Here is a 27,101-nt window from a genome sequence, read left to right on the forward strand (position 1 = left end):
TCAAAAAATGTCAGTAGTGCCAAAGTTGAGAAACCCAGTTTAAAGTATGAGTTCTAAACTTAGAACCATAGAAGATAAAGAACAAAAAAATGAGATTCTGGCCTCAGTCCATCCTCTGTCCCCAAAAGTTTTGAAGGAGACCGTAGTTGGTTTTAGAATTCTTAAAGCAAACCCTGCATTGTACCTAGATATGGTGCCTACCAAAGATATGGAAAACCAGAACAAGATAGGCACTCCCTGTAACAGATCTTTTCCATTTTATTCTTGGATATATTGGGTCTCTGCCGGACCTTAATTTGGAGAGGTTGGCTGGGTGAACAGAACTAATCCAGAGGCTTTAAGCATGACATCATGAGTTCTTGCAGTCTCCTCCATATCTGAGAGAGTGTGGATTTCTTTCAACGTTGCCATCCCCAGGGAACTATCTTGAGATGGTTCAACATTAGCCTTTAGTTAAGTATTGGTGCATGTGTACATATCCTTGTTGCTCTATTAAGTCTTAACAAGGTAGGTTAAAATGCGATAGTGTCTAAGACATGCCCTAGAGATAAAATTAATATGGGTAGACCAACTAGAGGATAATCGACTGCATTAGAATTCCAGGAGTAGTTGTATAGACAAAAAAGTATTCTCACTAGGCTACATGGAAGTGATAGGAACTTGCATAATATCTTGAAGCAAAGGAAAGAAAGAGGACATTCTGGGCTTGGTGGGGAGGTGGCGGATAAAATGAGTAAAGGTGGTTGAGTGTGTATTTATCAGAGAGAGAGAATATGCGAGAATAATCCCTGCATGTCCTGATGAAAAGCAGATGCTTCTTTCCCCAAAGGGAAGATAAGCAGTTCTTTGGCCAACTTGATTATATAAACTTGTAGGGATGGTAGCTTATTGATGAAAGAGTCAAATGTCTACCTGTAATATTTCAGTTCACCAAAATATGCACATATATTTAGAATCGTGTATTTTATTGAAAAATGTTGCTTTTTCTACTCACGTTTTATAAAACAATTTTAAGTAAAAGTTGTGACTTGTCAATTAAAATTTCTGTAAAAACTGGTAAGCAAATTATATAGTGCAATTTGGAAATTAAGATTTAGTGAGAGGGGCCGGCCCCGTGGCTTAGCAGTTAAGTGTGCACGCTCTGCTACTGGTGGCCCGAGTTCAGATCTTGGGCACGCATCGACGCATCGCTTCTCGGGCCATGCTGAGGCGGTGTCCCACATACAGCAACTAGAAGGATGTGCAGCTATGACATACAACTATCTACTGGGGCTTTGGGGAAAAGAAGGAGGAGGATTGGCAATAGATGTTAGCTCAGAGCTGGTCTTCCTCAGGAAAAAAAAAAAAAGATTTAGTGAGAGATGAAACCTTCAGAACACTAATTTGATAGTCACAGTCATGAAAAACATTCTCTTCACATCTCTGTTCTGATGAAAAGAAATTTAAGACGTATATCATTTAAATTATTAGTGAAAAGTAAATAATACTGAGGAAATATTTCAGTATATATATAGCCTTATAATAAATGTATTTTTAAAAAGTTGCACTATTCCAAAAGAGATGGCTTTTTTAGAGTAATTCTGCAATAAAGCCTGGGTTAAGTGAAAACTATCCCTTACTGATCTGGTTAGGTTTGGGGTGTCTTATTGAGTGTTACATTAAATTTTTGACCCATGAAAAGAAATTGTGGCTTTGCCTTTCATATTATATTTTAGTAGTCTTTACCATTCAAGCTTCCTCCATTTCTAAATGATATTTTTGTAAATAACATAGGAAAACTACTCTTTTATAACTTTTCAAGTATAAACTTTGTCATAATTTTTAAACTCTTTATTTTAAGGAAGAGGAGGTTTCTCCACAGTTGTTTACTTTCCACGAAGCTGTCTCACAAATGGTAGAAATGGAAGAACAAGTTGTAGAAGATCACAGGGCAGTGTTCCAGGTAAATTAAGACGGGACCTTTCATCAGAATGTTTCTTTAGAGAAATTAACTGAAAATTTTCATAATTCTTTGAATATCACACTAATCAAAAAATACTTGTTTGCCTCTATGTATATATGTGTATTTGTAGGGCATGTGACGTGGCAAATTTTGAATAGAACGAACGATAGCTACAAAAAACCTTTCTCTGCACTATGGTAAAAAGATCCAGTTTATTTACCACCACTCTTGCACTTGATTTGCTTTTGTCAGTTGTCCATTTTTAGAAGAGGATTGAGGGCCGGCCCCGTGGCTTAGCGGTTAAGTGCACGCGCTCCGCTGCTGGTGGCCCGGGTTCAGATCCCGGGCGCGCACCGACGCACCGCTTCTCCGGCCATGCTGAGGCTGCGTCCCACATACAGCAACTAGAAGGATGTGCAGCTATGACATACAACTATCTACTGGGGCTTTGGGGGAAAAAAAATAAATAAATAAAATTATAGTGTATTGCTGAAGGAAAAGAAAAAGTACTGATGTGTGTGTATTTTAATCGATACATATATAGTTTTCTAATAGATACCTATACCTAAGTTAACCAGTTCTGCCTGGTGATACATAGTCTAATTATTATTAGCCATTAGATTGCATTGATGTTTGGAAAACTGAAATTGTATGTACCCTAAAAAGTTAGAAAGTGCCCATTGTTGTGTCCAAAAAACTCGTTAATTCAGACTGATCTGACCTTGTTAATAGTCCATGACTCATGACATTGCTAGAAAATGAAACTCAGAAATTCTACATATCTAAGATCAGTTAAGAATGGTTTTCCTAGAAGCATTTGTGAATAGTAAGTAGCTACTATTTAGTCATTCATTTGTTCTAAAATTGGCTATCCCCACTGGTCCACTTAGAATCACAATAATGGTGAAGTCACTATAATGTTGAAAAGCTAGTGTTTAGAATTTAGGGTTACCTCTTGGCCCAACCACTGTGAGGCCCCAAGTGGATATGTTAGTTCCATATGATTTACAAGTTCTACGTTACTATAGACCTCATCAGATTGCTCAGTAGTTTTATTATACCCATTCTCCCAGTTTTAGGGATAGTTTCTTAGACTTACTCTGGTCATTGATATTGATGTGTTTGATTCATTCCTTTCCCAAACCCCCACCCAAAGTAGAATAAAAGTAGAAAATTGGAGTCCTCTTGCTTGGCCTATCATATTTGTGTTTTAAGGAAATATTTCTTAATTTTACCCTGTAAATAAAGATGTTTTATGGTTATTAATATTTTAGAGAATAACATCTTCAGTATGTTTGATTATATTTAACATATATAAAATTTGTAAATTGGTTTCTGTCTTACAAAGAGGCTTATTAGATTATTGAATTTTTGTCCTTTTAGGAATCTATTCGATGGCTAGAAGATGAAAAGGCTCTCCTAGAAATGACTGAAGAAGTCGACTATGATGTAGATTCATATGCTACACAACTTGAAGCTATTCTTGAGCAAAAAATAGACATTTTAACTGAGCTGCGGGGTAATTCTTTTTTCATTTTAATGGTGTCTGAAATCTGCTTAATATTGTATGTAATTAGTGGGAGGATTTCATATTGCAAGAGGACATCTGAAGTGAAAAGTATGGGCACCATTTAACATCTTTCTAGAGGTCTATAGGCAAACCAACCATTCTGTTTTTCCTGAAAAAAAAACATGGAGTATCATTTCAGGTGCTCTCTAATCATCTTTTTTCTTTTAGTCTTTTGAGAAGATCAAGACATCTTATGATTAAAGAGGGAAAATGTATTCTAACCAACTTGTAAATTCTATATACCCATTCATATTTTTAGGTTGGTAGGCCAATGCTTTTCAGAATTAATTTCCTTGGATTAGATCTATTCAGGGTCATCTTTCTATAGCCTCCTATCTGCATCTGCTTTCTGTGTATCTTGTCTCTTGTTTTTCCTTTGAACACTTGTTTTAAAAAATCAAGGGGAAGATTTCAAGACAACTACCCTTTTCCTTTGCTTATGAAGGGAAGCATGTGGCCAACCCACATGCCATGTCTTTTTGGCTTTTTAATGAGCTTCTCTGTGCAGCTTCAGATCTGCATTTATTGTATGTGCTAATTTCTTAGGCACTGCCAAATTAGCTGTCTCCATTTATATGCAAGTGGGCATCTGTATGTGTTTGTACATGGAAGGCAACATGAAACCAGATTGAAATTGCTAGTTTTTAGCACCAAACCAGCTGCTTAATTTTTAAAACTAGGTCCTTTGTGAAGTTGGTTATTTGAAATCATTTCCTATAGTCAGCAGTCACCATTTCCCCAATTGAGAATTGTTTGTGCAGATGCAGGGTTTCTAAAATTTACTTTTGTTTTTCATGTTCTTAATATTCAAGCCTTGATTTAAAGTGTTTTCATCATTTTTCTAATCTGCCGTAACTCACAAGCATCTTTTCTGTATGCATTTTATTCAGAAGACATCTCGTAATGCATTTTAATTTTTTTCTCTGTAATATGTAACATTCAATTTAGAAAACTTCCTTTCTTTAATTTTCTCAGGATTCATGTATATCAAACATATCCATAACTTTAAGGAAATCACTATTTAGATATTGTATTATTCAGTCCTTTCTTAGGAAAAAAAACTTTTTTACCATCCAGAGATAATTTTGGTAATAATGTAAGAAGTTTGAGAGCCATTGTCTTATATTCATTAGCAGGCACCAGATCCAGAAGTCCTTGAACTCCTTTCTAAATTTCAGAAAAGTCAACGTTTTTAACATCCTTGTACTTCTGAAGAGGGGAAAGAAATTGAGATTCCAACTTTATATCTTTCTTTTCTTCTGAAGGCCATAACCTTTGCAGCATTAACACATTTGAAGTTGAGTAATTCTTTATTGAGGGGTGCTGGTCCTGGACCAGCATCGGGGTCTCTATTGACTAAATGACAGTAGCACCACTCCAGTTGTGACAATCAAAAATGTCTGTAGACATTACCAAATGTCCCCTATGGGGGCAAAAATCACCCCTGGTTGAGAACCACTGTTAGAGAAAGATTTCTTATCTTCACAGCTGTTATTTGCCTCTGCCAGTTTATGTACTTATTTCTTATTCTTATGTGATTCTGAATCAGTACGTGACAGATGGTAAGACAGAATTGTAAGATCAAGAAGTGTATTATCCTGTAATCCCCCTTCCCCATTCCCTTTTACAGTCCCTGATAGGAAAAAAATGACATTTCTTTTTAAAAATTCAAATATCTTTTAAAATTTCGTAGCTTGAAAAGGTAAAATAGGAATTGGGAGTAGAAATTTCCTAATATTGAGAGAAGAAATGTCTATTTTTACAGCTTAATAAGATTCACAGTGTTCCTTTTGGACATGACTGTACATATTTTACACACATATGTAGCCTGTCTACACTCCAAAAGAAATTCAAATAAATTAAAATTGAATACTGTTAAATGTGCCAAACAGAACAGAAACCTATTGAAAATGTAGAAAAGAACAGGTATTTCCAAGAATCTGTAAGGAAATTGTTGCTATAGTTGAGCATTGTATTTAGTTCTGAGTTTCTGGACAACAAAGAACAAAAGGAAAAATCCTGAGTTAATGTTATATGACTTGATAGGACCCCAAAGATGTATACTTAATGTATGTAATGCATACTCATGCCCTTGTTCTTTTCTTTTTCCAAGATAAAGTGAAATCTTTTCGTGCAGCTCTGCAAGAAGAAGAACAGGCCAGCAAGCAAATCAACCCGAAGAGACCCCGTGCCCTTTAAATTGGCATTTGCTGCTAAGGATCCCCAGAACCCTCACTACTGTAACATACAATGATTCAGCTGTAAGGGCCATTTGAAAGTTTGAAATTTTAAGTGTCTGTGGAAAATGTCTTGTCCCTTCACCTGAATGACATTTCAATTTTGTGAAACACTCCTTTGTCTACAAAATGCTTCTAGTCCAGGAGGCACAACCAAGATTTGGGAATAGTGAAGCATTTTGTTTCATTAACCCAAATATTGATTTACTTTTGGAGATCCTTGCCAATTTTATTTTCTATATGATGAAGTAAGATTGTGGACTTGATCCAGAGGTGAATAGTGGGGGGATGCCACAGCATTTCCTGTTAACTCGGTTCGATTTTTATAGCAAGACTGAGCAGTTTTAACTCCTTTGCGTGCATGCATACCTCATCAGTGATTGTACATACCTTGACCACTCCTAGAGACCGCTGTGCTCACCTCTCCCTGCTCTGTGCCTTGACTAAGGCTATTGACCCTAAATTTCTGAAGCACAGCCAAGATAAATTACATTCCGTATTTGTCCTTGTAAATTACCTTTATTGTGTGTACATTTTTACTGTATTTGAGACATTTTTTGTGTGTGACTAGTTACTTTTGCAGAATGTGCCATACATTGAATGGAACTAAAGTCTGTGACAGTGGACATAGCTGCTGGACCATTCCATCTTATATGTAAAGAAATCTGGAATTATGATTTTAAAACCATATATGTGGTTATAATTTTCTTAGCATTTCTTTGTAAAGAACTAAAATATAAACTAGTTGGTGTATAATAAAAAGTAATGAAATTCTGAGAAGAGTTTTATCTTAGGATAATACATATATGCAGTGTGTGTTCCAGTGTGGTATTAACAAGACTAATAGTGCAATTTGATCCTTACCAATACCGTTACGTAAGTTGAAGCGTCCATCGGCATCCCAAAATGTACCGTTTAAATGTACTGCTAAAGGAAATTGGCTTCTGATGCATGAACATTTACATGTACATCGAAAGTAGTCTGTAATAGAACTGTTAGTTTAAGCCAAGTGTAGACAGTACATAACTCCCTTGAAAAAGAATTAAGCTAAAAAAGAGTTGACTTTGCCTTAAAAGGCAGATCTAACCTAGGCTCCATCCATTACCTAATGTGTGATGTTTCACCATTATTTGGTGAGAATCACCGAATTCTCACCAATAAACTGATCTAGGGTATGCTACTTTTCAAATGGTGGCACTTATCTTTACAGATTGCTACTCCGAGGAAGAAAACTGGCCACTTTTCATGTACATATTTTGTTAAAAGATTTATATTGCTCTCTAGGAGTTTTCCCTCAGTTCCCAGGATGGAGTCCAAGAGTAGATTAAAAACAACAAAAAGTCTCCCAAGGATATCTTGTTTGGATTGACTCTAAGGAACTACAGCTCATTCATATGGGCCCAAGGGAAGCTATGAATAGAGAGTCACATGAGCCAGATTCCTACTTCACTGTTCATAGAACTCAGAGGGTAGTGGTGGGAAATCCTAACACCATGGTGAAATGCTCCTCTGTAAACTTGAAATCTAGAACAAATGTAGATTTTCACAATGTGCTTATTAATAAATGAAATCTATGGAATGAGTTTTAGAGATAATTTACTTCAATACAATCACCTTTGTTTTGGAAGGGACTCAGGTTTTCTTGCAGCTGTAAGATATGTTCTATTTGTGTTTATTTCAAAGAGAAGAGGAACTGTTACTATTGACCTTGCAGAGGCTTTTTAAAAAGGTAGATTTTGAGGCTAACCAACCTTCAAAGGGCAATAAAGAGTTGTGAACTTGCTCTTTTAAAGCACAACAGATTAGTCTTAACTTATTATTTAAATTAGATGAGTACTATCTCTGGAAGGTCTCCTTATATCCAAATATGCTGCTTTATACTGTAATGGCTTCATTCTGATCAGTAACCAAGGTATATAAAGAATTGGTACCAGAAAAGATCTTGGTAGTATAATCCAGTCCTTCAGTTTTACAGATAGATAGGCAAAACCGAAGGCCAGAAAAGGGACTAAAACTGAGCGGTTCATAGGGGGAAAGGGAAATAGAGGGAATGCTAAATTAAATCTTAAAATGTTGCTGTAAGGATACAGACAGTACAAGTGAACTTTGCAAAGTAGTTTTGTGATACTTAAAAAAAACTCTTAATGTTTATGTAACAAAAGTGGCTTGATGCAGCTATTATTTAAAGAATAATTTTTTGGATCTGGATTAAACATTATTTACTTTCTCAGACTTGAAAGCTGATATCCCTCTTAATAAGTAACTAAGAAAATATACATTCTTTTAATTATATAGGAATGTTTTAATACATCACGACTTGAAGCCAGATTTCAAAAAAATCTGTTTAGGCAAACAATTTATCTTCCCTTCTAGGTTTACTCAGTGTACCTTTGTTAAAATAATTCAGAAACACTCCTGTTAAGTTAGGTATAAAGAAAGGCAAATATCAATAAAGATTTTTTTATTAATTTCCTTATATAAATAATCAGCTCCTATAATTCTTATTAAAGGACATTAACAACATTTAGTATTATATTGATAATGATTTAAACATAGTAGCTAACTAAGACTTGTTTATGACATCTATTAAATTTTCAACCTGACATTTTAAAAATAGCTTCAAACTAAGCATCAGGTATATGAAAAAGTACTGGAAATTTTAACTATCCAGAAGTCAGATGGATACTGGAAGCCTGTAGTTGTAGGAAAATGGCTGGTTGGGTTTTTTTGTTTGTTTTGAAATTGAAGGGCAGAGATTTTCATTTTAAGGCCAGTTTTGATTTATAAAAACTCTGAAATTTTGTTAAACCTATGACTATCTCCCCAAGAAAAAACAATCTTATAGTTCATTTCATTCTAGTTGAGCATCCTTGTTTCACAGGTAAGGAATCATGCCCAGAAGCGATACGCCTGGCACCACATAGTGGCAGCTGCAGACTCAGGCTTACCCAGAGCCCTGATGTAGCCTGTGATGCTACAGGATAGCTGATGGGGGAGGCAATGACAGAAGTTGTAAAGGATAAAAAGAGAAAGAATGAGAGAAGCAAGATAAAAACATTTTAAGAAACAATTGTTTTACTGCATACATGAATAACAAGAAATGGTATGGGGAATATGTGACTAGCGTATTGTAGCTTTTTTACTACTTGAGGGACAAAGGCCTAAAGAGCTGAAGGCCTAAAGAGGTCCTCACAGTAATATATAATAGAAAATAGGAGAGTAACATCTTTATACAATAAACTGTTAGAAATGATAAGTTTAAGTGTAAAGTTGTGCGTGTCTGCGGCTCTTGAACTTGAAGATTATCATGTATAGATTGGACCCTGCCCTATGTTCAATTTTAAAAACAAACCAAAACCAAAAAAAAAATTGGAGTACTTAGAATTGACTGACTTACTACCTTGAAAATTCAGAGTAATAAATGATGACAACAGTAGTATAAATCAAAAATAGTCAAGCACATAGTGTCCCAGTAGAGCAAAAGCATAGTTCATCTTCTCAAATTATTAAAAGTATACAATCCCAGTTTCTTTTCTTGAATTTGAAACATTCTGTCTTCCAGATACCTAAGAAAAATGGATACCTTCTGCATTGAATCCATGTAGCAATCTGAAAAAAGCAACCGAAATGAGATGGTATTGAAAAGCTAATTTGTAGCACGTAACAGCGCACAGTTCCTATACCATGAATTCTAAAACATGAACACATCAGCAGACATATGAAGCCCACCCACTCCTAACACTAGTCATTAAAGTTTATTCTTCAACTAAATTTATAACATATATACTGGTTAAAACCACATCATTTTGCTGCCTCTTTTGTCTGTATGTCTTAAGTTATTATGAATTGGACTAAAAATATCTTCGACCTCCACTATCCCTGTCCTAACAGCTCATAGGCATTTGTTCCATTTCAACATGGTAGGTGAACAAGAAGTTATTTGGAATTAGAGACACGAGAGATGAATGGCTAATCTTACATGTCCATTCTTCCTCTCTGAGCTCACTGTTACTGAGGTTCAAATTAAATATTTACACGCTGCTTTTCTCTGGATACCTATGTACTTATGAGATCATAGTTAGCAAACTGTATATACTTAATAACCTTGAAGAAGTCTGGTGAGAATGAAGGAAAGTAAGATGAAATATTTCTATTTAGACCTGAGATTATTTTCAGGATGGCCCATAGGAACAGGTCAAGATGGGTTAAAATGTCTGAAAAAGGAAGATAGGTACTTAAGAATAATGTTCAACTCCTAAGATTAATATCTAATAAACACTCAGTACTGCTAGCCTGCCAGTATAAAATATAAACCCCATTTGTCTTAGTTATATAGAACTGTGTTTCCAACTTAGAAAAGTCAAACCAATGACTTCTCCTCATTTTTTATTCAGCTCCTAGAACATGGAAGCTTTAAAAATGAATTGGCTCAACAGGCAAAAACTTCTGTGCAGTAAGTGATGGTTTATTAGTTAGGAAATCAAAGTGTTAGTGATTAAAAACAGTGAGTACAGGTTAATAATTACTTGGGTAATTGAAGCCTTACTCTGCTTTCGTAAGACTTACTTGCTTAATTCAAGGAAAATAAATTTTGGTCTACATTGCCCAGATACTTATGACAACTTTCTTTTACTTCAGGTGTGTAGAACTTGCCTCAGTCTACAAAACAGGTAACTATACTACTAAACCAGTTAGAAATGATAACCAGATATGATTGTAACTGACATTATTTCATGCTTAGGATCTATTTAACAATAGCTATTCCCAATAAAGAAAATAAGATCCAACAACATGTATTATGATTCTTCTACCTTACAGGCTACTTTGAAGAGACAAACTATGAAGACTGACTATGAATGGGAGTTGGGGGAGGGGGTTGGACGGGAGGAGCACACATACCACAGGGACACAGAGGCTTTCTCCAGGCTTGAACTGTTCTTTACTACTGTTCTTAAAGAAAATGGTCACTCTGCTGCAGCTAACTAGCCTCCATCTTCTACACCAAATACTATTCCATGCCATGGAAGTGCTATGCAATAACTCCCAGGTAGCACTTTATACCGCTTAAAAGCCTTTAAATCTAATCTGAAGGTGTCACAGTAGAGAAATGTAAACACTTAGAAAAATGTAATTACCTGATGAAGTCATCTATGTCCATGGAACGGGCACGCTTGTCACTAAAACCTGTGCTGGTTAGGATTTGCTGTATTTTATCTGCTATGCTGAAATCTTCTGGTATTATCTATAATATAAGATTCAGAATAAATGAACAACGTATCTTTAATGAAGTCACATTGACTCTTTTTTTACTTCAATAAGTCATAAAATAGTCACCTTTATTCATGACAGTTTGGAAAGCCCACTTGTGCAGATAAGACTTGAAAATATTAAGTGTTTCATACTTCACATCTTTAATCCAAAGATCTTTATGTTTTGTTTTTTTTTTTTTTGTGAGGAAGATCAGCCCTGAGCTAACATCCGTGCCAATCCTCCTCTTTTTGCTGAGGAAGACCGGCTCTCAGCTAACATCTACTGCCAATCCTCCTCCGTTTTTTTTCCCCAAAGCCCCAGTAGATAGTTGTATGTCATAGCTGCACATGCTCCTAGTTTCTGTATGTGGGACGCGGCCTCAGCATGGCCAGAGCAGCAGTGCGTCGGTGCGCGCCCGGGATCCGAATCTGGGCCACCAGTAGTGGAGCGCACACTTAACCACTAAGCCACGGGGCCAGCCCAATCTTTCTTAATCCAGTTCAATATTTTCCTACTTAAGCAGGTTTTTAATGACTTTGTCCATAAAAGAGAAAACAAGTAGCAGTGTGGTACATTAAACCATAGATCTGAGTCAAAAAATACAAAGGAAATTTGTTTTTATCTGTCTGCTCTGTTTAATTAATCTGAAAGAACTAATAAGTTATCAAACATCACATAGTCTTTATATATGAATATGTGTATATGTTTGCTCATACACACTCAAAACTGGTTTAAAAAAATGTTGCAGGGCTGGCCCAGTGGCATAGCATTTAAGTTCGCACGCTCCACTTTGGCAGCGTGGGGTTTGCAGGTTCGGATCCCGGGCACAGACCAATGCACTGCTTATCAAGCCATGCTGTGGCGGCGTCCCATATAATGTAGAGGAAGATGGGCATGGATGTTAGCCCAGGGCCAACCTTCCTCAGCAAAAAGAAGATTGGCAACAGATGTTAGCTCAGGACTAATCTTCCTCACAAAAAAAAAACGTTGCACAGATAATGACAATGAAGAGGCATGAGGCTCACAACCAGAAATGTGCTATGTGGTCTATGCTTTATTCTAATTTCAATTTCTAGGTATTAAAAAAAGTCACTGAGAAAATGGTAACTTTAAATTTGTAATTGCTACATGAGCAACAAACAAGAAGGGACGGTTACAATTCAGAGAATGGGAAATGGTACACAATTTTTGTAAGCTGAGCAAGCTACACATGCCTAAAGTTTGAGAAAATTATGACTCAGCTGAATCCCTTTTTATAATAAAAAACAACTGTCAGGAGTTAACGAGGATCGAGTGGAGTAATCAAGGTTGCTCAGATCTGTTCCACAGACTGCAGCAGCACTGACCTGTCAGAGTGCCAGTTGTGCTAGTTATATATTACATACTGGCATTTAAGGATCCTATAGAATGTAGAAACTCAAGAATATTGTAATGATAGATGAAAAAGAGTAAGAAACAGAGGGACATTTTAAAATACAACAAATCACTGAAACCACAGGAACATTTTCTGCTTACAGTATTATGGACTGAACAGTGAATTCTGTAATTTTTTTCCAATAGCTGTTGCACTGCACTTGACCTAGAGCAAAAAGTGATATCCACTATTATTATCCCAAAATCAGAGATTATAAATAATTTCCTTTCAGTTTATAATATTAAATCTATATTCCATATGGTGAAATTAAGGAGCTAAAAAAGGTATTGAATATTTAACCTTAGGAAACAATCACAAACTAGTTATATTTAAAAGTAAAGTCCTAATACACATCTCTTAAATTCTTAGAGAAGTTTTAGACTCCAGAAAACATCACATCAAAAAAGAAAAAAATCTAAAATTATGGCTTTCAGGGGAAGGGAGGAGGGCAAAAGGGATAATTCGGCACATGTGTGTGGTGATGGGTTGTAATTAGTATTTGGGTGGTGAACATGATGTAATCTATGCAGAAATAGAAGTATAATGATGTACACCTGAAATTTATACAATGTTATAAACCAATGTTACTGCAATAAACGAAAAATTTAAAAAAAAAAGAAAAAATAAATAAAATTATGGCTTTCACTTCTCTTTTGCCCTGGGGCCCCAAACTGCTGTTACATTTTTCCAAGTTAATAAAATGGCACAAATCTTTCACAAGTGTAGAAGGGAGTCTATCGTGATCCCTTCTTTCCAAGGAAAACTAAGCAGATGTGCGGTCAGTTTTCGGTTTTTTCCCTATTTTGCAAAAAAACCTGATCTAATTCCCAACTCCAGGAAATTCCTTCCTTACATTCTCCTGCCTCCCAAAGTAGAAAGTTAGTTTAAAAAGTAAAGTGTGTCTAGACGTGGATAATCTTTATGCTTCAGGGCATCTGTTCAGGAAAAGGACCAATAGTCCAGCACTTGGCACAGTACATGGAGCACTGGGTCTTCATACATTACAAGTTAGTACAATACTTACTTAAACGCAGCAGACAGGGTCTTGTTTTTCCTAACAAAGGTGATCCGTACTAAGCCATCCCATTCCTGAAAGAGAATATGGATATTTTCTTACAAAATATCAAACCTTACCTATGCCTGCTAGGTATTCTTTTTGTCTTTTAATATATAAAACTGAGAAGAACCTTCTGAAGTGATGAAAATGTTCTATATCTTGATCTGGCTGACACACATGTGCAAAAGTAAGATGTATACTTGATTTTTGCACTTTTGTGCACCTCACTGAATATTTTATCCTCAATTTTAAAAATCAGAAAATATATATCATTGTTCTACATCTGAACAAAGAACAACATGGCATTTATTTAAATCTAAGTATCATTTTCAAATGATTTAGAATAGAGGCTGTGCAACACACCTAAACCCCACTGAAGGAGTAATTGACAAACCATCCCATTTACCACCAGTTACTGACTACACAAGCAATCGTGTTTCTATCCAAAGCGACTACAGTAAGGTTTTATATCTAGTCTTCTGGCTTGCTTCTCTTTTTAAATTGCGAAAACAAGAATTTTGATTAAAAAGTGTTACCTATAATATTATTCTACCAACTATTTTCATTTTATCTTGTTTTCCAAGTCTTATTCAAATAGATACATGTTTTCTGCAGCTATAATCTTCAGCAAAATGCAGTGATATCTAATCTTTTTACCTTTTGCAAACATTTTCCATGCTTTTTCGTGGTCTTCACAACTATCTTGTCAAATTATTCCATCTACTCCATCACAGAGATGTATCATAATTAACATTTTTCTGTTTGTGCATTTAGGTTGACTCAATATTTTTCTGGCGCTATAGACACATCCTCCAGCTTGGACTTTTTTCCCTTTTACTGAATGACCTAGTATTTTAACCTCACCTGAAAATTGATAGGTGGTGGTGGATTCTTAGGTTCTATCCTTACGACACTGGATTCCACCTTAGGTGGTGGCCTGAAGTTATTCTTTCCGACCTGTTAATCAGAAAATGTTTAAGTAGACCTCTCAAAAAGTTTAAATTAGTAATTAAATCTTTTTGTGTGTGTGTGAGAAAGACTGGCCCTGAGCTAACATCCAATGCCAATCCTCCTCTTTTTGCTGAGGACGATTGGCCCTGGGCTAACATCCATGCCCATCTTCCTTTACTTTATAGGGGACGCCGCCACAGCATGGCTTAACAAGCAGTGCGTTGGTGCGTGCCTGGGATCCGAACCTGCAAACCCCGGGCCACCGCAGCAGAGCGCACGCACTTAACCACTGTACCACCAGGCTGGCCTCTAAATTAGTAATTATAACTATACTCTCCTCACAGAAAGCACAGCTAGATGCTCAAGATGAATCAAGCCACATTATTTCAATAATAGTCACTTACTTTCATTAGATGGTCCACACGTGCTAACAGCTGTGTATTAATTGATAGTCTGCAATATAACTTATCTCCAGGTTTTGCAACCAGTCGCAGAGCAAATTCTCTTTGAAACATAAGTACAGCACATCTGAAAAGGCAACAGAAAGGAAGAGGAAAATGGTCACGTTCTACTATAAAGGTATTTTCACATCAATGAATTTTCTTGGGTGGGAAATAGAGCAAAGCAATATCTGTGGTTCATGATAATTAGTCCAGCTAGTTAGAAGGTAGAACACTTTCAGCCACAACATGATCCAGCTGGCTTTTTTATTTTATACTGGCTGTACCGCTAACCCCTTGCAACTGTAAGCCCTCAGTGATCAGATGAGGAAGTATTTCAGATCAGCTCTATTCCATCACCCATTCCAGGAAAACAAAACCCAAACACAACTGGCTCAGTAGGCGAACTGTACTCATGGGGTAGCAAACACCCTGATGGAAGAGCTGAGGCAGGAGGCAGGTCACGACATCAGCGTCGCCTGATGTCACAGGCTAAGGCATGTGGACTTTCTCTTCAGCAAGCAATGCGGAGGCTTTCCAGTCTTGACCTGGAGAGGAGACCCTTCAAAGCTGGGCTTCAACTTGCACCCTTTTTTGACAATAAGTCACACTAAGAAATACATTTGACATTGCCATCCAGGCCGCAAATATCTGTACGTATATGTGTTTATGTAACTCAAAAGTTTCATGAAACTGTAATCATCTGGACCACATGCAGTGAATGCCCTCTGATATATTCCATGTCATTAAAAAAATGAGTCCTGTCTCACTAAATTTAATTTATAACCACTACGGGGTTTTTGATGTGCAGTTTGAAAACCACTGGTATAGACCATACTAGAAACCAGTCAGATGGCCAGTGCAATTGTCTACACATAAGGTAATAAAAAGTCAGACCTGGACTAATGGCAAGAGGATTAGAAAACAGAGAAAGGCCGTCTGGTCTCAGAAGCAGGACTGACACCATACCTCCCCTCCCCCAGTTAACTGTCAACGGAAAACAGAAAGAGAAAGACCTCCACACAAATTGATATCGTCTACAAAACAAATTCTCCAATAAATTGATATCGTCTACAAAACAAATTCTCCAATAGTTTTTCAATTGAATTAACTTCATCTTTGGCCGTCTGTGTTCATGGCCTGAACTGTCAATCTCTCTAAGATGTGGCAGTAACTTTGGTCTTTTGTCACAAACCTGAAAAAAGGTCGGTGCAGCAACAGCTTGAAGACAAAAGGAGAAGAGATCTGTAAGAGAATTAACTAGTTATTTCTGGGACAGACACACCGGAGAGACATTTAGTAAAATGTTCCCGACAATTTGAAAGCATACCTGATAAGGCAAATTTGCCACACAAGCATCAAAAAATGGCAAATCTGTTTTCAACACATCACCCACCATTACTTGAAGTTTGCTGGCCAGAGGCCTGATAATAAGAAAAAAAGCAGTTAAAAAAGAATACTGTTTCATGAGATTGAAATGCATTTTAATTCTATTATGTATACTCACGTGCCCTGAACTCTTTTGTGAAGTTCAGCTACTAGCCTTGGGTCAAGTTCACAGGCAATTACCTAAATTGAAAAAAACAATTTGGGGGGGTTAATTATGGAGTAAAAATCTTTTCCTATTATCTCAGTAGTAACTCTTACATGACTTACATGAATTAAACTTATTTTCCCAATTCTACCATCAATATTCCTTCAACTGTACTCTACCATTTCAAACAACAAAAAATACCACCCAGAAAAGTAGACAACCAGACTATGTGAGTTCTACCCAAATAACTGACAAAATGATCATGCTTAATTGGCTCCATGCTTCGTAACTGAACAGCGGATTAAAAAAACACACAAAATGTCTGTGCAGTAAATGTTCTTAGAAGCATACAAAGCAACTGCTCCTAGAATGAGTATGACACTTACCTACTAAGACCCAGAGTATATAGCATAGATAACTTCTCAAGGAAATGAAAAGGGACACCAAATAAGGCTGAAATTGTCATTTAATTCAATATCAGCTGAGGTTTTACTGACTTCCAGGAAGACCATGTCTACAGAGTAGATATATATGCTGCTTAGTCTGTTTAGCTCCTGGATCCACTCTCCAGCTTTCTCTATGCCCTGTAGGGTGATGCAGTCCAGTTCCCTTGCCATTTGACTTCCAGGTGGGATTAGCCAGTGAAAGGTACCAGCATGAGAGGGTGCAAGGGGGGAGGTGGAATATTTCCTAATGCCTGCCCCATGCCCGCAGGAGTTCTGGCGGCGGCTGTGTCCCACCGTGAGTGGCCCCTGTTCAGTGGTCCCGCTCTTACTGGGCTCCTGTAACACAGTTCCCTCCTCTTGCCCCTTGAGGCCTTTGGATGGTAACTGTTTCCTGTTGTTGCTAGTGCCTGGGTGTCTCACAAATGCTTACTGGTTCCCTTAACCCCATTCCCACATTTCGTAAATAGTCTCTTCATTAAACTCTCTTCAGATAAGGTCTTGAAAATGTGCTGCCCACTTTCCCCAGAGGACACCACAATGGTTCCATTCAACTGGAAACTGGGTCAACCAAGAGACAAACAGGTACCAGCAGTGGCCAGGGGGCACCTCAATCTCAGAGGCCTGTGGCTCCAGCTCTTCAGATCTCCTCCTCCAAAGCTCTAGGCCCCAGGAACTCCAACCTCCTCGCTCTGCTCCCCCGAGCCTAGAGGTGGTAGCCGCTCTTTGCAATTATTATTTCTGGGTTACCTCAGTGTTCCCATTTTATTCTTTTAGTCCTCTAACAATCATGTAACCGATTCCCTATATTAAATTCCCTGTACTGAAATATTGAATGCGGTTTCTGTTCCCCTGACTGACATATCCCATATTTTCTTTTTTTAAATTGAGGTATAATTGACACATAACATTGTATTAGTTTCAGGTGTACAACATAATGATTCAACATATGTATATACTCCAAGATAAGTCTAGTTAACATCCATCACCTCACATAGTTACAAATTTTTTTCTTGTGATGAGAACTTTTAATATCTACTCTCTTAGCAACTTTCAGATATACAGTATTGTTGACTACAGTCACCATGCTGCACATTACAGCCCCAAGAATTATTTATTTTATAACTGGAAGTTTGTATCTTTTGACCCCCTTCACCCATTTTGCCCATATTTTCTAAGATAAAGTTTCTAGCAAGGGACCAAGAGTGACTATTAAAACAACAGCAATTAATTAAAATAGATTGATATTGGTAACCCAGCTGAGCTCGCACATATAGTCATTTCTGACACAAAAACACTAAATCTCCTTTTTACCTTTTTTGCCTTTTCTAGCAACTTTACAGTCATATTGCCAGTTCCAGGTCCCACTTCCAGCACCACATCAGTTGGTCGTAAGGCAGCCTAGAAGCAAGCACAACCACTTCAGCTTCACTGGCACACCTGAAGACAGCATTCAATTTACACCTGAATATCTCTGCTCAAAAGCGCTTGGCGGGGCCGGCCCCGTGGCTTAGCGGTTAAGTGCGCGCGCTCTGCTACTGGCGGCCGGGGTTCAGATCCCGGGGCTCAGTGATGCACCACTTCTCCGGCCATGCTGAGGACCGCGTCCCACGTACAGCAACTAGAAGGATGTACAACTATGACATACAACTATCTCCTGGGGCTTTGGGGGGAAAAAGGAGGAGGATTGGCAATAGATGTTAGCTCAGAGCTGGTCTTCCTCAGCAAAAAGAGGAGGATTAGCACGGATGTTAGCTCAGGGCTGATCTTCCTCACAAAAAAAAAAAAAAAGCACTTGGCGAAGAGGTCTTACTCTGACTCATTTTTAGAAGATTCCTTCATGCTCTACATGCTTAACAAAATCATCTCATTCACATTAGGTGCAAGTGGAAATGGAACACTTCTAACTTGGGGCAATAGTTAGGAGTCAGAAAAGCAGGAACAGCAGCTTTCTGGGATTGGCATTCTGCTTTCTACCTTGGAAATGATTCCAACAGCATCTTGTTACCAACTCAGTCATGAATAAGTTCAAACAGGAAAGGACGGTATATGATGACCTTGCCTGAGAATCTCAGCGTGTTGTACCAGGATTTCTCAATTCTCATCCCACATACGGTTTCAGGGACACAGGAGTACCAAGGAACTATACACAAAACCGGGTGTCCGTGTGCACACAGCTGCAGTATTCTGGGCCGATAGCTTTTATCAGATGCTCAAAGGAATCCATGAGCCAAAAAGATTAAAAAGCTAGGCCAACCCTCATTTTGGAAATGACACTAAGTCAAGATGAGATCCTTTATGTAATGCTCTTTCTATAGCTGCAGGATGCTTCCTTTGTAACCATGAAAGTAATCTGCACAACCTATATTTCATGTCCTAACACCCAACCACCCATAACAATAAGAGAACACCAATAACCTGTACAAGAGGAAAACTGCAAAGAATTGATATGGGTACTGGATTGTACCATGGAAGTTTCTCTGGGGAACAAACTTCCTAAGGTGTCTTTTAGACATATTTGTAGGTTCTGGAGTAAATAAAAACTAATAGTGTTAGACGGTGCCTAGAAAATGTGTTTGGGAATAGAAGACTAATAATCCGGAATTGAGCGAGCACAAATGTCCAGCTATGAAGTAAATAATCTACAGAAAGACACCGAATTTGGAGCCAGGAGAAACGCAGAGGGCATGAAGGAAATCATGCGGAAGACAGCTTATGAATCCTGGACAATTCTTCAACTCATTCAACAAGCATTTATACAGCACCTACTTTGTGTCAGGCATCCTCTCTACGCTAAAGTATTCCTAAGAATAAAATCAATAACCCAATAACGCTCTCCCTTTCCTCTTCCACACCCACCTTATCGATAATGCTGTTAACAATGAGAGGATTTTTCAAAATGTGCTGCCCAATCCCCGTGTTGAACATGAGTCCTGGAAGAAAACACGAAATAGCCTTAATTTCCCAACTAAAATTAGATATTAGACCGTCCCAGAGAAGAACGTAGGAGGGTTAGGGCAAGATTTCCGCGCCAACGAGAGGCACCAAACGTGACGCTGGGAGCCGGGGCTGACGCTTGAAGTCCACCCCTCCCGCCGGAAAGGAAGCCCGAGGCGGCGCGCAGGGCCTGAGGCCGGCGCCCGGGAGCCCCGGGACTTGCGCGCTCGGGGAGCGTGAGCCCCGACCGGCCGCCCTGTCCCGGCCCAGACCTTGCTCCGGGGCCCCCGGCTTGGTCCTGCCGGAAGACCCGACCCGACCCCGGCCCCCTCCCAGCTGTCCCACCTCCGGCGCTCTTCAGCTCCCGGCGCTGTTCTTGCCGCTGGCGGCGGCGGCCGCTCGCCCCTGACTTGATCTTCGGCATCTTCGCAGGCAGCGGACCCACAGGCCAGGGAAATCAGGGAGGGCCAAAGCCGGCCGCCACCCCGAGACACCGCACACGTGGACCTCGGCGCTCGGCACCACCGGCACCACTGCGGGCCACGTCGGGGAGGGGCGAGCACCCGCCCCCCAGTTCGCTCTGGGCTCCGCCCCCATACAGAGGGCCGACCTTGGAGCCCAGTGGCCGCCGGGAATTGTAGTCATGAGCTGGAGGACAGCCTAACCTCCGGAGCCTACAGATCCCAGAAGACACCGCGCTACCAATTCTGGCAATTTGGATTGGCTGGTTTGGAATTGGGGCGGGGTCTGTCGCGCCTATCTGCAGGCAGCTGTTTAAGTAGGTTTTGGTGTGGTGTTCTCGACGTTTAAATTACCAGCTGCGAAGAGGCCTCTGGATGCCTTATCAGGCCAGGTTCTGGGATCGCTGAAATCCAAAGATTTCTGTCTGTCATGTGCCTCACTTCTGTTTCTCAGCAGATTCTAGGGTGGGAAACCCAGGATCTTGGGATGGGGAGCTTGCTCCTTTGGGGGAGTAAGTTCTCCGCTGCTTGCGTTGTGGAAAGGATCTCCGAGAATGTCATAAGTAGCTAGTTCCACTAGGGCTACTAGTTGCTTCGTTTCCCTCTGTACCACGTCGTTCATTACCTAAACATTTATTGAGCTCCAGCTGTGTATTAAACACTGCTGGGTGGTGGGGATTCAAAGTTAAATAGGAAACTGCTCTCCTCAAAGTTTATTCCATTGAGAGAGAGAGACAAAAAGTCTGAAACTCTGTAGACGTGGTAATTGGTCTGCATTGGGTACTGTGATAGGACGATGTATCCGACTGTACGCTCCATGAGTACAAGGTCTGTGTCTGTTTTTCCTGCCAGTGTAATGGCTTTCAGTTTTTAATGTTTCTGCGTGTGCCCTATTTCCTTGAAGAAACAGTTTTCTCTGTCGTTACCAAAGGTGACTCTTCCTGCGCAACTAACTGTGTGCATTCCCAAGCCTTGGTCTTTCTTTGCTGTAATTCTGAGGAAAAAACTCATATACCCTAGTAGCATCTTCAACTACCTATTTCATTCCATTAATCATTAATTCATTCTACAATTCTGGAGAATCTACAGTGTGCCAGGCACTGTGTCAAATGTTATGAATAAAAAGATGAACATGGGCCGGCCCTGTGGCGTAGCCGTTGGGTGCGCACGCTCCGCTGCTAGCGGCCCGGGTTCGGATCCCCGGCGCGCGCCGACGGGCCATTTCTCCGGCCATGCTGGGGCCGCATCCCACATACAGCAGCTGGAAGGATGTGCAGCTATGACATACAACTATCTGCTGGGGCTTAGAGGGAAAAAATAAAATAAAAAAATAAATAAAAGCAGGGATCAATTCATGTTCATCTTTTTTTATATATATAATTTTATTTATTTTTTTCCCCCCAAAGCCCCAGTAGATAGTTGTATGTCATAGCTGCACATCCTTCCAGCCGCTGTATGTGGGATGCGGCCCTAGCATGGCCGGAGAAGTGGCGTGTCGGTGCGCGCCCGGGATCCGAACCCAGGCCGCTAGCAGTGGAGCGTGCGCACTCAACGGCTACGCCTCAGGGCTGGCCCTGATCCCTGCTTTTAAAGAACTTTCTGTCAAAAGAGGGAGACATGCAAATAATTACAATAATAGCACCATTTGCTGATCAATTATATGTCTCGTACTTTAGGTACATTATCTCATTTAACCCTTTCAAACAGTTTTCTGAAATAGGTCTTATCATTATGTCCATTTTACAGATGAGGAAACTGAAGGACAAAAATGTTTACTATCTTGCTCAAGATCACACAGTAAAAATGATAGCCTTGTCTTGAACCTAGGTCTATGTTCCAAAGACTGTGCAGTTTAAAAGAGGTGTGATTATAGCAGTATGGCTAATATTTGAGGAAATTGTGGAACATTTTCAAAATATAATATTTGAGCTGAGTCTTTAAAGGACAAACAAAAATTAGCCAGGGGAAGATTGGGAATTCAAAAGGAACAGCACTCACAAAGCCAAGATAGAACGATGTTTAAGGAAGAAAAAGAAACTTAATATAGCTGAGGAGTAAACAGGTTAAGTAAATAGGGACTTATTGTGAAGAGTCTGAAAGGTTATGATGAGGAGCAATGGTGGTCATTGAGGAATCAAAACAACTATTTTGCCCTCTTTGCTCCTCTCCAGGCCATGATAACTGCTAGAGATCACACAGCAGTGCAGGTAGGACTCATGGGCTCCAACCCTGCCCAGCCAGCTCTTCTTGAATTCTCTCTGATCTTCCTCTCCCATTCTCAGTAAAGGATCTTCAAACCTTCTTAATTCTCCTCAGTTCTCCTGCCCTACCACCTCCCTAGCTCCTTCTCAGCAGAAGACCTTGCCTTTTACTTCACAGAAGGAATGCAAGATCACCTCAAGGACACTCTCATCTCCTGGGTCACTCTTCTACCCACTGGGGGTACAGTGGTGAGCAAAACAAAGTGGAACTTACATTCTAGTGGGGATAAACAGACATTATGTCAGGTGGTGTGAAGAAAAAAGTAAAGCAGAGGAGAAAGAGATCAACAGGGTGGGTGGGAGAGGCTATTTTATGTAGCATGGTAGACAATAAGGATGGGAACCAAATAATTTTCTTTAGGAGTAAAATAGCAAGACCCTCCTGAAAGAGGTCACATTTTAAGCAACATGAAACTAAGTGACTGAGGTGAGTGTGCACATTTAGCTTACCTAGGGACTAAATTGATGTTTGTTTAGGTATGAACGTTGACCCACCTGCATCAGAAACTCTAGGGCAAATGTTATGGGCTGAACTGTGTCCCCCCAAAATTCATATGTTGAAGCCCTAACCTCTAGTACCTCAGAATGTGACTGTATTTGGAGATAGGGCCTTTAAAGAAGTGACTAAGTTAAAATGACGCCTTCAGGATGTGACCTAATCCAATCTGACTGGGGTCCTTATGAAAGGAGGAAATCTGGAGACACAAAGAGACACCAGGGGTGGGTGTGCAAGAGGAAAGACCATGAGAGGACACAGGGAGAAGGCAACCATCTGCAAGCTAAGAAGAGAGGCCTCAGGGGAAACCAACCCTGCTGGCAACTTGATCTTAGACTTCCAGCCTCCAGAACTGTGAGAAAATACAATTCTGTTGTTTAAGCCACCTAGTCTGGGGTATTCTGTCAGGGCAGCCCTAGCAAACTAATACAGCATGTAATGAAAATTCACATTCTTGAGCCCCACCCTAAACATTCTAGATCAGAATAGGATTGGGCCCTGGCACATGCATGTTCATCAGACCCTCTAGGGGATTCTGATGCGTAGTGAAGGTGAGGATTCACTACTTTTTGCACTAAAATGGCAAACTTAGTTGAGGAGTTTCTACAGAAATGAAAAAATATGGGGTGGGCTACCATTATCAGTACAGGGAAATTGTTCTAATAATTGGGATCACTTATTATCCTGGCCAAATTTCATCCATTTTTTTTCAGTTAGTACCAAGGCAGCATTCAGATGTGAGACAATATTGGGTGCACCACAGATCCATCAGTCCTAGGGAATTGTGTGATGCTGGGATATGAGCTGCGTTAAAGAAATGAGCATTGGAAATTTATGCTGGAATGTATTTGAGTTATGTCTGCAGCTATGAATGGCTTTGTAATTATAAAAAATAATTTTATGCTTCTCTGGTTCATGTTTACATCCTTTGTTAATTAAAAATAATTATTTTTCAATTTGGTTGTGCACAATTGATTCATTGCCATTCTTATATTTTTTTTCTTGTTAATAAAATATATCATAATTTGAAAAAGAATTATAATAGCATTTGCTTTGGTAGAAGAAGAGGCTTATTTAAATTCACAGCATGCTTGAAATGATAACATTTTAAATGTGACAGCAAATATAATAAAGAATAAAAATAAAATACAGTTCTTTACAGACTTTTAATGTATTCAAAAGTCATAAAAACATTAAGAATGTTTGAATTTCACACTTTTAACGTAGATTCATTACCACTGAAATACTATGTTCCTGCAAAAAAGGAGTATAATTCCCTTGGACAAGATAAAGCAAAATCAAATTGAAATCTAATTAATATCAAGCTGTTCAATTTGCTTAGAACAATAAAACATTATTGTTATTGTGACAATATCCAAGTTTAAATGCTAAAATGAAGCACTGCCTTACAAGCTGGACAATTTCAAAGAGTACTTTAGACTTAATTTCTACCGTGCTGTCTAAATCTTAACAGAAAAATGTGATGAAATTTGGCTGAAAGAAATAATGCACCTTCGAGAAGGTCAAATACCATATGATTTCCTTCATTAAGTAGTAGATAATAACAACAATAAACAAACACATAGGGACAGAGATTGGATTGGTGGTTGCGGGGAGGGGAGGGAGGGGGTGAAGGGGATGGTTCAGTACATGTGTGTGGTGGTGGGTTGTAGTTGGTGTTTTGGTGGTGAACATGGTGTAATCTGTGCAGAAGTGGAGGTGTAGTGATGTACACCTGAAAATTTTACAATGTTGTAAACCAATGTTACTGCAATAAACAAAAAATTTTTTAAAAAATAAGAAAAAAAAAGAAAAAACTCTGCAAGAAATCTCTGTGATAAGGTAAAAAAAAAAAAAAAGAAAGAAAAAGAAGGGGCACTTTTTATGCCCCAAATAGAACTGAAGCTTAGGATTTAGTTTGCATAATATATTTTATTAATTTTAATTCAATTGATGTATATAATAGAGAGGGCCTAAGACTTGTACTGAAGGTATTTTCCCTTGCTAGGATTTAGTTATTGAGATTTTTTAAAGTCATCAGAACATTATTAATTTTGAGAATTTCTAATACAGAGAACATTTTAAGGTACTCCATATAAATAATTGCTTCCAGTTATTCCAGCCTCCGGATCTCCGTTTCTTGACCATGGACTTCACTGCGTATTTCCCTTTCTTGGGCGGAAGAAAGGAAAGGAGAGCAGGTGGCAAACTCAGACCTCCATGGGAGGAACTTTGAGCAATACAGCAGACTTGTACCCAAGTCCTGGCTGTGAAGAGTTGAGGAAAAAAAGTATTTTTAGGTAAATAAATTAGGTAAATAAAAGCTTCCAAAAAAAAAAAAAGAAATAATGCACCTTGAATACTATGAGCAAGATTCTTCTATAAACATGTTCTAATATTTTTCAGGTCATTATAAATGCTATCTTAAATTAATAAATTTAATTACAAAAGAGGATTATGGTCTCTATTTAATACCAGCATGAGTCTAAGCATTGTCAGTGAATATCTAATAAATATCTAATATCTAATAATTGATACCTACCAAAAGTGTCTATCAGATAAATGTTTTCATATCATTACCATAAAATAATATATATTGTGTTGCAAAATGAAGTTTTTGAAGCTTTTCAAATAAAAGAAAAGTAAAATATTATTGTTATTGAGAATTCTATTTGTGGATTATAATAGAGCCTATTTTATATTTTTATATTTGCATTTATATGTATATTATATATATATTTTTTTTTTTGGGTGAGGAAGATTAGCCCTGAGCTAACATCTGTTGCCAATTTTCCTCTATTTTGTATGTGGGATGCTGCCACAGCATGGCTCGATGTGTGGTGTGTAGGTCCACACCCAGGATCCGAACCCGTGAACCCCGGGCTGCTGAAGCAGAGCGCGCAAACTCAACCACTATGCCACTGGGCTGGCGCCAGTATATTATATTTTTACATTGTATTTTACGGGCTTTAAAGTATTTTCCACACAACTTGATTTTCAGTGAAACCTTGTGAAGTTGTTAGGGCAAGCAAGATTACTCAATTTTACATATGAAGAAACTGAGTCTCATAGAGATTAAAGGTACTTGCTCAAGATCCTTAAGGTAGTAGGCAGCAGAGGTGGGGGTGTGAGCCTGTGCTCTTGCCGCAACAGGACATCAGCCTGCCTTCTGTGGGCTGTGTTGGTCTCTACTTTCAGCTGAATGTTGGCATCACAGTTAATTACTCTCATCACTGGTGGCATGGCGGGGAAGCAAAAGATACTAGCTGAGTCATTCTAAACACAATTTAAATGAACTTTACTTTTTAATAACAATCTACTGTAAGATTCAAGTGAATTCTCAAGTATGGAGTTAAAAAATTAAATCTTTGGTTACCATGAATTTAAGAATAAGTTGTGTCCAAAGTAACAATTAATGACAGAGATGTAGTAAGTAAAACTAATTTTATTTTCCCCTTCTGTGCATTTCCTGGGCCCCAAATATGGGAAACTACATTGTACACAAAATAACAAAATCAAAAACTTAACTTGCAAAAATCCTGGAAAATACAAAAAGTAGTGTGAAAGATGACATGAGTGGAGCCATATTAAAATAGAACCAGAAAAGCCATTTCAGAGGAATTGCCTTGCTCGTCTTGTTTTCTTTATCTTCCAAACTGGACTAAACCACCAACATTCTAAGAAGTCAGTAAGGACATGAATATCCTGTTTGTAAGGACTGATGAAGTGGGACTTTGCTGATGACCACCTTGCTAACCAGTCAATGAAACACAAATCTAGCCTTTTGCCTGATGATCAAACCTCAGTCCAATCTATGAAGTACAGACCTGACCTTACCTCCTCTAGCACTGATGAACTCTTCTTTAACACAACTCACCTCATCCTCCCTTTTCCCATGAAAGCCCTAAACCCCTCTCCTGTAATCGGGACACTATTTGGGTTTCTACCTGAATCTGTGCTCCCTGAATTGCAATTCTTTGATCCCAAAATAAATACCTCACTTGTCTCATTTTGGCTCTTTATTTTTAGATTAACTTATTTGGTCTCAGAAGTGGAATCAGAAGCTACTTCACTTTCATGGACTGGTGCCCCCTGGAACCTGGCATGG

General features: G+C 38.7%; 2 protein-coding genes across 5 annotated transcripts in view; one reads left to right on the forward strand and one right to left on the reverse strand.

Annotated features, from left to right (window-relative positions):
• The window catches only part of KIF2A (kinesin family member 2A), a 65,193-nt gene extending 58,670 nt beyond the window's left edge, over nucleotides 1-6,523 (forward strand). For all 3 annotated transcript variants that reach the window (XM_087443315.1, XM_087443313.1, XM_087443314.1), the window contains 3 exons: nucleotides 1,841-1,942; nucleotides 3,326-3,461; nucleotides 5,626-6,523. In XM_087443315.1, coding sequence (XP_087299441.1) covers nucleotides 1,841-1,942; nucleotides 3,326-3,461; nucleotides 5,626-5,711 — 324 coding nt within the window. In that variant the 3' untranslated portion in view covers nucleotides 5,712-6,523. The remainder of the gene's footprint in view (nucleotides 1-1,840; nucleotides 1,943-3,325; nucleotides 3,462-5,625) is intronic.
• A 1,649-nt stretch (nucleotides 6,524-8,172) lies between these two features.
• DIMT1 (DIM1 rRNA methyltransferase and ribosome maturation factor) lies at nucleotides 8,173-20,321 on the reverse strand. Of its 2 annotated transcripts, XM_004422863.3 has the most exons (12): nucleotides 20,121-20,321; nucleotides 19,698-19,771; nucleotides 18,153-18,239; nucleotides 16,369-16,430; nucleotides 16,192-16,285; nucleotides 16,057-16,106; nucleotides 14,826-14,949; nucleotides 14,335-14,427; nucleotides 13,438-13,502; nucleotides 12,515-12,578; nucleotides 10,885-10,991; nucleotides 8,173-9,358 (listed from the first exon to the last, which is right to left on the reverse strand). In XM_004422863.3, exons 1-12 carry the CDS (start codon nucleotides 20,197-20,199, stop codon nucleotides 9,316-9,318), a joined length of 942 nt encoding a protein of 313 aa, XP_004422920.1. In that variant the 5' UTR covers nucleotides 20,200-20,321; the 3' UTR covers nucleotides 8,173-9,315. The 2 variants fall into 2 exon arrangements, with proteins under 2 accessions (XP_004422920.1, XP_087299442.1); XM_087443316.1 differs by lacking the exon at nucleotides 19,698-19,771 and having other exon boundaries at nucleotides 20,121-20,319.
• Nucleotides 20,322-27,101: the final 6,780 nt, after the last annotated feature.

This window comes from Ceratotherium simum, chromosome 18, assembly GCF_057802395.1.
Source record: "Ceratotherium simum simum isolate JZ-2026a chromosome 18, ASM5780239v1, whole genome shotgun sequence".
NCBI classification, from domain to species: Eukaryota; Metazoa; Chordata; class Mammalia; order Perissodactyla; family Rhinocerotidae; genus Ceratotherium; species Ceratotherium simum.